The 12,220-nt window shown below is 43.1% G+C and overlaps 1 protein-coding gene across 1 annotated transcript; it reads left to right on the forward strand.

Moving 5' to 3' along the window:
* The first annotated feature begins 220 nt into the window (after window positions 1-220).
* FAM8A1 (family with sequence similarity 8 member A1) lies at window positions 221-7,636 on the forward strand. The gene is made up of 5 exons (XM_080807296.1): window positions 221-968; window positions 2,160-2,280; window positions 3,913-4,036; window positions 4,986-5,125; window positions 6,808-7,636. The coding sequence occupies exons 1-5, from the start codon at window positions 248-250 to the stop codon at window positions 6,950-6,952; spliced, it is 1,251 nt and encodes a 416-aa protein (XP_080663422.1). The 5' UTR covers window positions 221-247; the 3' UTR covers window positions 6,953-7,636.
* The last annotated feature ends 4,584 nt before the right edge of the window (window positions 7,637-12,220 follow it).

Consider the following 12,220-nt stretch of genomic DNA (forward strand, 5'->3'; position numbering starts at 1 on the left):
AGCTCCCGCGACCCGAGACGCCCGACGCCGGACGCCCGCGCCGCCGCACGCATCCCCTCGTCCACGCCCTCCCTCCCCCGCTCCGCCCAGCGGCCTGCGACGCCGGGGAGAGGCGGGGTTTCCGCTTCCGGCGGCGGATTGTTGACGCCTGCGGCTGCTGCGGTGGCGACCCGGCCGTTGGGGAGGGGCTAGTGGGGGAGGGAGACGGCGCAGTGACAGGACCGCCGAGGGTGCTGCTGAGGCGACGATGGCAGAGGGGCCGGAGGAAGCCCGAGGCCGCCCTCCTGGGCAGGACGACGGCGGAGGAGACCCCGAGCCCGTCCCTTCCCTGAGAGGCTCTCCTGCCGCCGCCGCCCCACGGCCCCGGGACGGGCCACAGGCCGAACCCCAGGCCCCGGGCAGGCCCCCGGCCCCGGGCCTCGCGCCCGCCGCGGCCACCACTGAGGAGTCGGAGCCGCTGCGCGAGCCCGGGAAGTGCGGGGAGGCGGCCCCCGGCCCTCGAGCGGGGCTGCAGGAGCCGGCAGGCCGCGAGGCGCCCGAGGCCGCCGCGCCGCGAGAGAGGCCGGCGCGGCTGAGCGCCCGCGAGTATTCCCGGCAGGTGCACGAGTGGCTGTGGCAGTCCTACTGCGGCTACCTCACCTGGCACAGCGGCCTGGCCGCCTTCCCCGCCTATTGCAGCCCCCAGCCGCCCCCGCCGAGCTATCCCTCCGGCGGTGGCGCCGCCGCCCCCCAGGCCGCGGCGCCGCCGCCGCCCCTCCAGCTGGGCTATTACAACCCCTTCTACTTCCTGAGCGCCGCAGCCGCCGGACCTGACCCGAGAGCGGCTACCGGCATCACCCCCGCTGCTGCGGTCGCGGGCCTGGGAGCCCGGGCTCCGCACGGGCAGGGGCCCGTCCGGACAACCCCAGTGACCAGAGTGGGATCCGGAGCCCCTTCGCGAACCCCGAGCGAGACCGGGCGGCAGGCAGGTGAGAAGCGCGACGGAGAGGCGGGGCGGGGCGGAGCGAAAGGGTCTTAGGGGAGCTCTCCGGTGGGTAGAGCGGGCACACTTTCTACTTCCGTAACCGCTGCTGCTGCTCGGGTTGGCATTTCTCTGCGTGCTTCAGCTGTCGTTCGCCCAGGCTGTAAGTTCCTGAAGTGTGCAGCGAGGCTGTACGGTTTCTTTTTCCTTTAGACTTGCTCCTCCGACCTGATTTCCTTATTCCTGGGACTAGTCGGGTCTCCACGTGTAAGGACATCTTTGCTCAGGAGACTAGCCTCTTGATCTCTGTGCTGTGGAGACCGAGATCAGAGCTTCATTCTCGGGTGGCAAACCCACTTAGAGGGCAGGGTCGGGGTCGGGGGGTGCGGGTAGTGCTGGGAATAATCCAGACGTGGATTTATTATGTATGATGCGGTATATGATGATATATAGTAGTATCTGTATCATTGATAGGGGAATTACACGTTACCTATGCTAGAAACAATGAAGCTGACGGATTATGAAAGGAGATTAACATGAATGCGGACGGAGTTAGGAACCTTTGAGCCCTAACTTATGTTCTTTGTAATATTGTCTGTTTACTTCTGTATGGGAATTAGAACACTAGTTACACTTTTTAGTTTATTAGACTTTGTTTACTTTGTTCAGCCATATATGAGACAAGATCTAGTTTTCCTGAATTTGATCCCATTCAGAACTTCAGATGTCAGATTGATAATCATTGGATTTATTACACAAAAAAGCAAGACAAACTAAATGAAGGGGGGGTAGAATGAGGAACACAGGTATTTACTTTGTACTAGTAATTGTCTATACTTAACCGGGGTTCTTACTAAAAAATGTTTAATTTTGTGTCACAGGGTTGGTGATCACCAGGGTACACTTTTGAGTCCCTAGTGAAATGTATTGAGTGCCTTAAATAATTTAATATCTGTGAAATCATTTTTTAAACCGTGAGGTGGTGAAAGCAAACTTTAAGCTGTTCAGTAAATAGTGGAATAAATAGCATGTGGTTTTGATGGAGTCAAATACCATTAACTATGCAAGGTTTTAACTTGTTTTATTAGCTGGTTATACCTTGACTTTGTGTTCTCCATTTATTACCTAGCTTAGGTTCTGAGGCCTATGTGAAATAATTAGTTTTCCTCTTTTTTTTTTTATTTTTTTAAATTTACAGGCAGAGAGTATGTTATTCCATCCTTGGCCCACAGATTTATGGCAGAGATGGTGGATTTCTTTATTCTCTTCTTTATAAAAGCAACCATTGTCTTAAGCATTATGCACCTCAGTGGAATAAAGTAAGTTAAGGCTATTTGCAGAAAGGTTTTAATGTCTACTGTATAGAAGTCTTGTTTTCTGAAGTTCTGGTCATGGCCGCAAGTGACTGTATGGACAGTGTGCCAGTGTCATGATTTCTCCTACTGGGAGCTCCTCCAAGGAGCTTAGTCATATTTGTTTTCTTGGTTTTAAGAAATAAGTACAAAAAAGAGAAAAACACTTAATGAGTTCTGAAAGATCTGTGGGAATCTCACCTATCAGAAGTAGGTAAACATTTGATTTTTTTTTATTCAACCATTTTATTAAATTAGGCATTAATTTCCCTCTTACTATCCCATTCAGAGTAAAAACAAAAACATAAAGAGCTTTGGGTAGATGAAGTGTTGATAATCAGTTAGACGGCTTTTCCAAATGGGATAGCTTATACATCGAGGCAAGTCCCAAGAGAACTGCAAAGTGAGCCGTTTACTTGAATGATCTTCCTTTCACATTAATAATTACATACCAGTGACCACTTGCTTAGCCCTTTCTATATATGCTAAGCGCTGAGCTCATGTCATATGAAGTCTTTAATTGTACCACCAGCATGAGATGTAGAGGTTAATACTTCCTTTTTGTAGACTGAAGTTTGGGTTTACTTCAGGTTAGCCCAGAACTTACAAATACAAAGGTAGTAAGCGTGTCAAGATACAAACCCTTTGGTGAAATTTCAGGGCCCTTGCCAGGAACCTGAGTGTTACTTTGATTCCGCTGACTCTCTCTCCCACCCCCCAACACAGCCAACCAGGTACCAGCTCCTTTCTTTTCAGGTTCCCATTCAGTAGCCTCCAGCTCAGACCATTGTCCCTGTACTGTTTCACTGTCACTGCTTCTCCCTAGTCCGGTGCTTGTCATCTCTCATCTGGGTCATAGCAAAAATCTTCTGACTGGTATCTCGGTCTGCCATCTCCTGCTCTATCTCAGTCCAGTCTCTGATAATAAAACCAAAGAGATCGTAAATTCTGATTCTGCCCCTCTCCCACCTTAAAACTCATCAGTGATTTCTTACTGCCATCAGGATAAAGGCTTGTCTTCATATCATTTAACAGATGCTCTTATTTCTTAATTGCTGTGACCTGCTATACTTAATATTTGAGCCATGCTGTCCTGCTTACAGCCTCCATCACAGCCTTGTTCTGTTCCAAGGCTCGCTCTCTTGCTAGTCTCTCCCTCCTGAAACTCCCCCCGCCCCCTCCTTAGTCTGGCTAACTTCTCTTCCTACGCAAGATCTCAGCTCAGATGTCCTTTCTGGGAAGCCTTCACTCCCTAAGTGAAATGTACCTGGTACGTGTCTCCCTACTACCCTGTGGTTCTCCGTCATCACCCCCGTCCCACTTCATTAGTACTTTGTTGTTGTTGTGCTGTCTGGTAGGTAAGAGTCTCCGTGAAAGCAGAGATCAGGTTGAATCCCCGAGGCTAGTACAATGCCTGCTCACAACAGTGCTGCTTGTTTGTTGAACAAGCTAATGAATGTTTTGTGAAACGAAAATGTGTGGAAACCTAAAGATTAATTTAGAATTTCAGTTAAAGTTTGTGACACTGATGGAAAAAATACCAATGCAAATTGCTCTGGTAACTAATTCTTTATAACCCCAAACTATTGTTTTGTGTAGGGATATCTCTAAGTTTGCTATGCATTATATAATAGAAGAAATAGATGAAGACACATCAATGGAAGACTTGCAGAAAATGATGATTGTGGCTCTTATATACAGATTGTTAGTTTGTTTCTATGAGGTAAGCTACTGACTCAGCAAATATTCACATTTCACAAATTATTTTATTTTTTAACAATCTAATTTTAGATGATCAGCCCAACATAAAAAGTAATGGAAATTTATAATTATTCATGTTTCTGTCAAATATCTTTTTTAATTTTTTTCCACATTTTTTTTTCTTTTTATTTATTTCACAGACAGAGATCACAAGTCAGACAGAGATCACAAGTAGGCAGAGAGGCAGGCAGAGAGAGAGGAGGAAGCAGGCTCCCTGCTGAGCAGAGAGCCCGATGCGGGGCTCGATCTGAGAACCCTGGGATCATGACCTGAGCCGAAGGCAGAGGCTTTAACCCACTGAGCCACCCAGGCGCCCCTCCACATGTTCTTTAACGTAGTATTCTTCAAGTTAAAAAGCAGAACTTACTGAGTGGAGACATTTTACAATTTCTTTATAACATACTTGAGTCTTGTGGTCCAAAAATATACCTGTAAGTTGGTTGTGGAACTTGAAATGTATTTTTCCATAGAAACAAATTGCTAAAAAAAAAAAGAAAGTGGGTCACAGAGAAATCTTACAGTAGACCTCTTATGGTACTGAGGGTATAAAAGACCTGCAGAGAAGCCTTACAGCGTTGACCTCCCAATATCCTATGAGATTCTTTCAACTTAAAATTTTAAAACATGAATAACATGGCAAAAAAACTTATCTTTAAAATTGGTAGAGTTGAGCTAGTAAGTTATTTTTAAATTCTCCTTCTCTCGGGGTACCTGGGGGGGTCTCAGCGGGTTAAGCCTCTGCCATAGGCTCAAGTCATGATCCCAGGGTCCTGGGATCAAGTCACGCATCGGGCGCTCTGCTCAGCGGGGAGCCTGCTTCCCCCTCTCTCTCTCTCCCTGCCTGCCTCTCTGCCTACTTGTGACTTCTGTCAAATAAATAAATAATCTTTAAACTCTCCTTCCTTCCTTAGATAATTTGCATTTGGGGAGCAGGTGGAGCTACCCCAGGGAAGTTCCTGCTCGGCCTTCGCGTGGTGACATGTGACACATCAGTGCTTATTGCACCAAGTCGGGTTTTAGTGATTCCTTCCTCAAATGTTAGCATTACAACGTAAGTTCTTTTCTTGGCTTAATTTCTTACATACATATGAAAATAACTAAGTGTAGAATTCAATGTTAGTCCTAAGTTATACCATTTGATATAGTATTTTTAGGATGCTGGTATTTTTTCTCATGGCATGTAATGGTATTAACCTGTGTTAAGTTTAAAACTGAAAAGTTGGAGGTTCTCAATGTTGTGGAATTGTAGACCCCTCTTCCAGTGTACAATTTCAAGATAATCATTTTATGGAATAAGAGTTGCCAGAGGGTTTGGGTGGTGGTGGTGTCTGTATCAGTGCTCCATACCTAGTTCAGTTATTCTCTAAATCAGTGGCTGTTGGGCCAGTTACTAATCTGCCTCGCGCCTCCAGTTTGCACGTGGTAGTCATCCGTGTCATTATCCCATCGTGAATGGGCAGCAAGGGTTTGGGCAGATACACGTGCACGCACCCGGCTCCGGCTCTCGAACCATACGAGAGCGCTTGTCCCACTGGCAGGACGCAGGGCTGGCTGGCGGCATCTGGCTCTGTGCGGAGAGGTACACACTGTGATAATGGGAGTTGTAGAGACTTAAGTAGGTGGCAGTCAGTTGAGCAAAAAACAAGATACAGGCTGGAATTGCTGCCAGAATGATTCAGAGCTGGGGTGTTACATAAATATGAGAGACTCTGGAAGCCTCGATGTTGCAGAGATCCTCAAGTTTCCTTACAGTTTTGTGATTATTATAATCCTGGTTGCTACTTTTACTGAGAGTCAGTAACGGCTGTTTATTGAGCACCTCTTATGTAACAGGCCTTGTTTAAAACAATACATATTAATAAGCCAGGTACCATCCGTACCGTTATCCCCTTTTTACAGATGTGGAGCGCAAGTGAGTGGCTGAAAATGGATCTGAAACCAGCCAGTCTGCATTCAGAGCCGCACTCAGCCACGCACTTTCTCTATAGCCTTTCCATGCACAGAGAGGCAGAAATCTAACACTGATAGAATTCTCCATTCTGAGCCACACTCGGAAGCTTTGTAAAGCTTTCTTTAATCACAGCATCCCCCAAAGAAAGAATACACAGTAATTTAAGCTGTCAGAGCCTCACAGAAGGTAGAAGAGGGGATTGCAGGAAGCATATTAGCGTAGAAGGTACTAAACCCACACGAGTGAATATTCAAAAGGTAAGTAAAGGGAACAGTTATTCTTCTAGCAAAATATCCAAGAAAATACTCTAAACCTTTAGTTCGCATTCTAAGAAATACTCATCAGTGCTTTTCATGTGGAAGTTCTGAAGTCTTACTCTTATGTCGATGTCGTCTTTAGAACCCAGGTGGTGGGGCGCCTGGGTGGCTCAGTGGGTTAAAGCCTCTGCCTTCGGCTCAGGTCATGATCCTGGGCTCCTGGGATCGAGCCCCGCATCGGGCTCTCTGCTTAGCGGGGAACCTGCTTCCCTTCCTCTCTCTGCCTGCCTCTCTGCCTACTTGTGATCTCCGTCTGTCAAATGAATAAAAAAAAAATTAATTAATTAGAACCCAGGTGGTTTGATCAGAATATAATGCTATTTGAAAGTAACTCAGATATCGAAGGTAAAAACCCTCAATACTTAGAATGTTTTAAATATATATTTTAAACTTGGTGTAGGATAGTATTAACCTCTAAGTGGTTGGTATATAATTTATCTGGTATTTTTTGCCTCAATTTTTTAGGTCTACTATACGAGCTTTGATCAAGAATTTTTCTATTGCTTCTTTTTTTCCTGCTTTCATCACACTGCTGTTTTTTCAGCATAATCGAACAGCCTATGACATTGTGGCAGGAACCATTGTGGTAAAAAGAAATGGGGTCAGATGATGCCTCCAAAAGCCCTGAATTCCATACTCTGGAGTAACAAGACTAAATTACGCGTCAAGGCCATCGGTATCCCTGAGTTACACTAATTGATGATTTAGAAATTAAAGCAGTCGCTCCAGTGTGATGCAGGTGACTATTCTGAAAGTATTGATTTTACTTGAATGCCAAAGAACTTTTCCAGAAGAAAAACCTGTTAAATTCAAGTGTTAAAAATTTTCAGATCGAAAAGAAGGCAAGTGGTTTTAAGATCAACAATGGACAATATATACTTTCTTAAGATCTAAGGCTTTAGAAGTTGCTGAAAGCATTTTCAGCTGTGAAATCTCCAGATGAAACTTTCAAAAATTTATTTTGGTTTATCCCAAAATGATGGAAAAAGTCCAGTTGTGTTTTGTAAACACATTAACTCATCTTTAGTTAACACTTCTCGGGGTAATTGTTTTTGCTTTTGGGGAGATCGAGTGGAGACACAAATTTGGTAATGCACTTGTCCCCCGTCCTAGGAGGAAGTGAGTTAGCTGCCGGACAAAGGGGCAGACGAGGCAGGCCTAGCTGTTCCCTCACCTGAAGTTTTCAGATCTGTACTGCAGTGTATTGTGGGAATGATGTCACTTTACAAGTATTGTTACTGTTTAACATGTGTTTGGGGCAAGTTTTGCATGATGATAAAAGTATTCAGTCCTACTGCTCTATTATCATTGATTATTTTTAAAGAAAAGGTAAGTTAGTGATTGCTTTTAAAGGGGGGGGGGTCACCTAAATTTTCACCGTAAATTTAAGTTGAAATTCATGTGCAAGTGTTTTTAGTGCCCTAAATCAAACGATAAGTATGTGGGGGAAAAGGACTTCATCAAATTGTTGCATATTTACTGTAAAACAATATTCCCAGTATGTGTGCAGCATGAAGCAAGTGTTAGTGCTGTTCAGTGTCCTGAATGTACCTTCTATTTCTATACCAGGTAGTCACATACTAGCTAGTTTCTTTTTATTATATTTTATATAGTTCCATGACTTTTGCAACATCAAGGAGTTAAATATTAATCTTAGTATCTCATGATAAAATACTAGTAGCCTGTGAAATATTAGCAGTTTTCCTATTATGAACTGTTCTTTCTACAACAAAGACAATTACCATTTCCATACATTTTTCTAAGTTTTGGGGGCCTGCCAGGGATGATGTTTCGAGGGAATTGTTAAGTAAAGTAACACTTTGTGTATTACTATTTTAATTTATTCTTCTACTGAAGCAAAGCTTAGTGTTTTAAATGTGTGTGCATGCTTTTGTTAAATGGCCCAGTTAACAGTGTTGAGATATATCTGAGAAGTTTTCTTAGGCATTTTTTCCAACCCTGACATTGTTTTCCCAAAAAACACTAGCCTGTCTTGGATACTTCATAATTAGGTTGCTTAAAAGATCAATCTGGACTTTATTTTTGGTCTTTAATAGCAAACGCAAGACATGTCTATTATCACTATCATTTTTAAAGTGGGTTTTTCTTTGACTTTAAAACTGAAAATATTCACATTTGATGTCTATAGAAACCTTAACAGCACCCTTATTAATCTTTTTATTGTAAGATTTCATAAACCATGTTTTTCAAAATTTTTTATTAAATCAACATCACAGAAGGCCTATTAAGTGTGTCAAAGTACTCAACAGATCATTCACTTGTAGCCCCTGGGAAGATGTTTGAAGTGTTTGGCCCTTCACAGTAGAAAGACACAGTAGGAAATGTTATGTAAACTTACCACTCAGTAGTACATACGTTAGCATCAGTGGATACCGCTCTCTTGGCCACTGATGGAGAATTCAAGTTGAAGTGTCCGTCAGCCATGTAGCTCTGGAACAGATCTTTAATGTAGAATTTCCTCTCATAATTGGAAGGTTCACCATCTAGGCTATTTTTATTTCTATTGCCAAACAAAAGCAAGTAAGTAGCCCAGTTTAATTCTTACAATATTGCACATTTGCTATATATGAGTTATTTAGAATCCTAGCTGGATGTAGGTTCATTTAAATCTATCTTGGAATCCAAGTTATATAGCCTGATAAAATAAATACAAGTTTTGTTACTACTTTGCCTTTCTAACAAAATGCAAGTGTGTTTGTATTTTGAATTTGGCACATAAGAAAAGAGATTTTGATTTCCAAATCATTGGGGGGAAAATGACAAAACAGTGGGGAAGAAGGGAGAGTCACTAGGGGTGTGAGGGGTTGAGCCTCCGTCTTTTCAAAAACACTTTTCTATTTTTTTCATTTCTAGAACTGCTGATTTTCTGTGTCCAAGTGTAATTCTCATGCTGAAGCTCTAGCCTAAAAAGGCAAAAAGAAAGTTGTTTTCATAGTACAAACATTATTCATCACTTTTACAAGATAAGTCATAAGGGAACAAAAATTAGAAGCCAAGCCAAGTAAGACCACTTGCAGTGAACATGGCCTAAATAAACCCGCAGAACAGGCAGTTAGCGTGGGCATCTAGAAAATCTCCGTACCCAGGACTACAGGCGGCTGGCTCAGAGTGGCTGGTGCACCCTGAGGAAAGTCTGACACACTAAGTCCATGCTGGGTTTAGGGAAGTAAACGGGAGGATGGTAAGCCTTGATTTTTTAGACCAAGCTACGTCTATAAAAATAAAGCCAACAACTTTTTGGACAGTGACACTTTATAAAGTATTGCCCAGCTGCTGCTTGTGTTGCACTGGTGCAGAAGTCACTTGTTTCCACCTAAACACTTACTTTCCAGTTTTACCCCGCTATTTAGGATTAGGGAAAAAATACATTGTATTTGAGGGCCCTTTTATTTAAATAACACTAAGCCTTTAGTGATTATTGCTTTAAATGACAAGTAAAAGTTGTTTTAACTCTGCTTTAAAAGGACTTGTTCCCTTAAGTGACTTGTGTGGGGGTTTTACTCATGCATCAGTATTTCCAGCAACAGGAAAGGAGAAAGGAGTTGAAACTACTTGTGAGTATTGGGCTTTGTGAGAGAGACAGGGATATTAAATATTTTCATTCCACACTTAGCTCTATTAAAACAGGCTGTTGTTTCTTTTGAAGAATATGCCCAAATAATACCAGTATTCCTAAAATCTGACAAGTACCATTTCAGGTACTTGCCATTCCCCGTCCCCTGTACCAAAGGCCAAAATCTTTACACTATGTGCTTGCCTGGGTGAAGTTCCTCATTCCAAACTATGTATTATGTGTATATCCTCACAGTTCATTAGAGTAGGGCTTGACCCACGAACAGTATCTGATGGCCTGCCTATAAATAAAATTCAGCATTCTATTTTTAATAATTTGTATGCCACCTTTGTATTCTTTATCTCAATAAATACTTGATCACCAATGCTTTTGTTTTTTGACTCTTAACTGAAGTTTGCTCTAGAATCTCCTGCTTAAGGGAACCCTTGCTTCCAAATACAATTTTCTAGCATTCCCGGCCTTTAGGAGAATGGCAGTCAACTAGAGTGCTTTCAGAAATAAGAGGTCTCCCCCCACCCCAAAAAAAGTCTACCTTTCGGGGTATATTCTTTAGGCAAGTCACTCAGAAGTTACCCATAGATGACTATGCTTAATGTTCAACTAATTCTGTCCTTAAAATGGTTAACCCTCCCATCTACTATGCAAGATACTAAGGACCCATGTTACACATGGGGAACCAGAAGTTCAAAGTCTCACAGCTGGTAAATGACTGAGCTGGGCAGTTTAAACCTCATTCTGATCCTACAAGCATTTCCTGTTCTAACACATCTAGAGGAGGAGGAGGACAGGATACAAAACAGGTTCCTCAAGAACACAGATAAACTCAATGTAGCTAAACAATGGCCGGGTCTGAGTTCTACAGACAATGTGCTGTTCGGAGCTGAGGCACAACCTACATTTCTGGAACTACAAACTACAGTGGACTTCGAGGTAAGCTTGTAAGAGTTGCCCCACAGCACTAGTCAATTCAGTTGGCATGTGTCGCTAGACCCAATACACATATTTTCCCAGTTTTCCTACACCAGATGTCAGTTTCCATTCAACACACGGGCTAACCTTTGTAACATTTTCATTGAGTTTCAAACTTTAAATAGACCCAGGAAACAAATGAAGTCATGGAGATGAAAAGGACAGCACAGGAAGGAGACAATAATTCTATAATCACATATGGTGACCACACTTACGGTGGTGAGCACTAAGTAACGTACGGAATTGTCAAATCCCGCTGTACGCCTGAAACTATTGTAACATGGTATGTCATCAGTACTTGAATAATAAAAATTTTAAAATTAGGATTTTATTATTTGAAATTAAAGTGGTGGATTAATTTATAGCCTGGTTACAAACTGTTACAATTAGTCCACCACTTTAATTTCAAAATAATAAAATCCCAAATACACGAACAATTTCAGGAGAAAGTTTGTAACAACTATTAATAAGCAGCTAGCTTGAAGACATTTTCCAGTGATCTAAATTACACTTTTTCTTAATGCCCCAAATCATACTCGAAACAACCTGGTACCTGAAGTGCCATCCTTGGGCCTGGACCTCAGGCATTCGAAGTCTTCCAGCATGAGAAGTGGCTTCTTTCCATGGTACTTCCCCTTCTACGAACTGCCCTCAATTTTCACTTGTGTAGGGAACGTAGGACCGAGGCCGGCCCGAGACCGCTGTAGAGTCACAGAGAGTGGCTGAGAAATACGTCTGCTGCGGAGCCAGTCCAAGGAGGACATCCCTCTGCTGGACCGAGTCGGGAGGGGCAGGCTGCCGCTGGAGCTGCGTTCATGAATGTCGTCTGGAGCCACATGCGCAGCCTGGGAATAACGACAATGGAGACGGAAAATCCAAGTCCCAAGCCCTGAATACAGCTCTGTAGACTACAGCTTTGGTGCCAGATTATTTCATTTTTAAGCCACCTTGATTTTCAGTCAACTTGTTTTAAAGAATACTGAACTCTTTCTAGCACATTTCTTATGAAAATCTTTCCCAGAGCAGAAAGCCTAATATTCCCATTCACATGGGCCCAGAGGATGGCGGATAATGAACAAACCTCCCACTTAGTTAGGCACTGACATCTCCACATTAAAACCAGGTTTCCGGTATTCACCATCATTTGCCCCCAAACAGGCCTGTGTCAAATGCGTATTATTAATAAAGTGAGAATTATAAAATGTCTCTCCCCAAACCAGCACCAGATAATGGCCTAAGATGTTTTCAAAACAAAAAATATCTTTGCAAAATTGGAAACACAAAATAGCTCGTAAACATTTTAAAGTTCTGAAT

The sequence above is a fragment of the Martes martes genome (genome assembly GCF_963455335.1).
Source record: "Martes martes genome assembly, chromosome: 6".
In the NCBI taxonomy this organism is placed as follows: domain Eukaryota; kingdom Metazoa; phylum Chordata; class Mammalia; order Carnivora; family Mustelidae; genus Martes; species Martes martes.

Coding starts and splice junctions, on each gene's coding strand:
- FAM8A1 (XM_080807296.1), top strand. CDS start 248: ATGGCAGAGGGGCCGGAGGAAGCCCGAGGCCGCCCTCCTGGGCAGGAC. Junction 969..2,159: donor CGAGACCGGGCGGCAGGCAG/GTGAGAAGCGCG, acceptor TTAAATTTACAG/GCAGAGAGTATGTTATTCCA. Junction 4,037..4,985: donor TGTTAGTTTGTTTCTATGAG/GTAAGCTACTGA, acceptor TTCCTTCCTTAG/ATAATTTGCATTTGGGGAGC.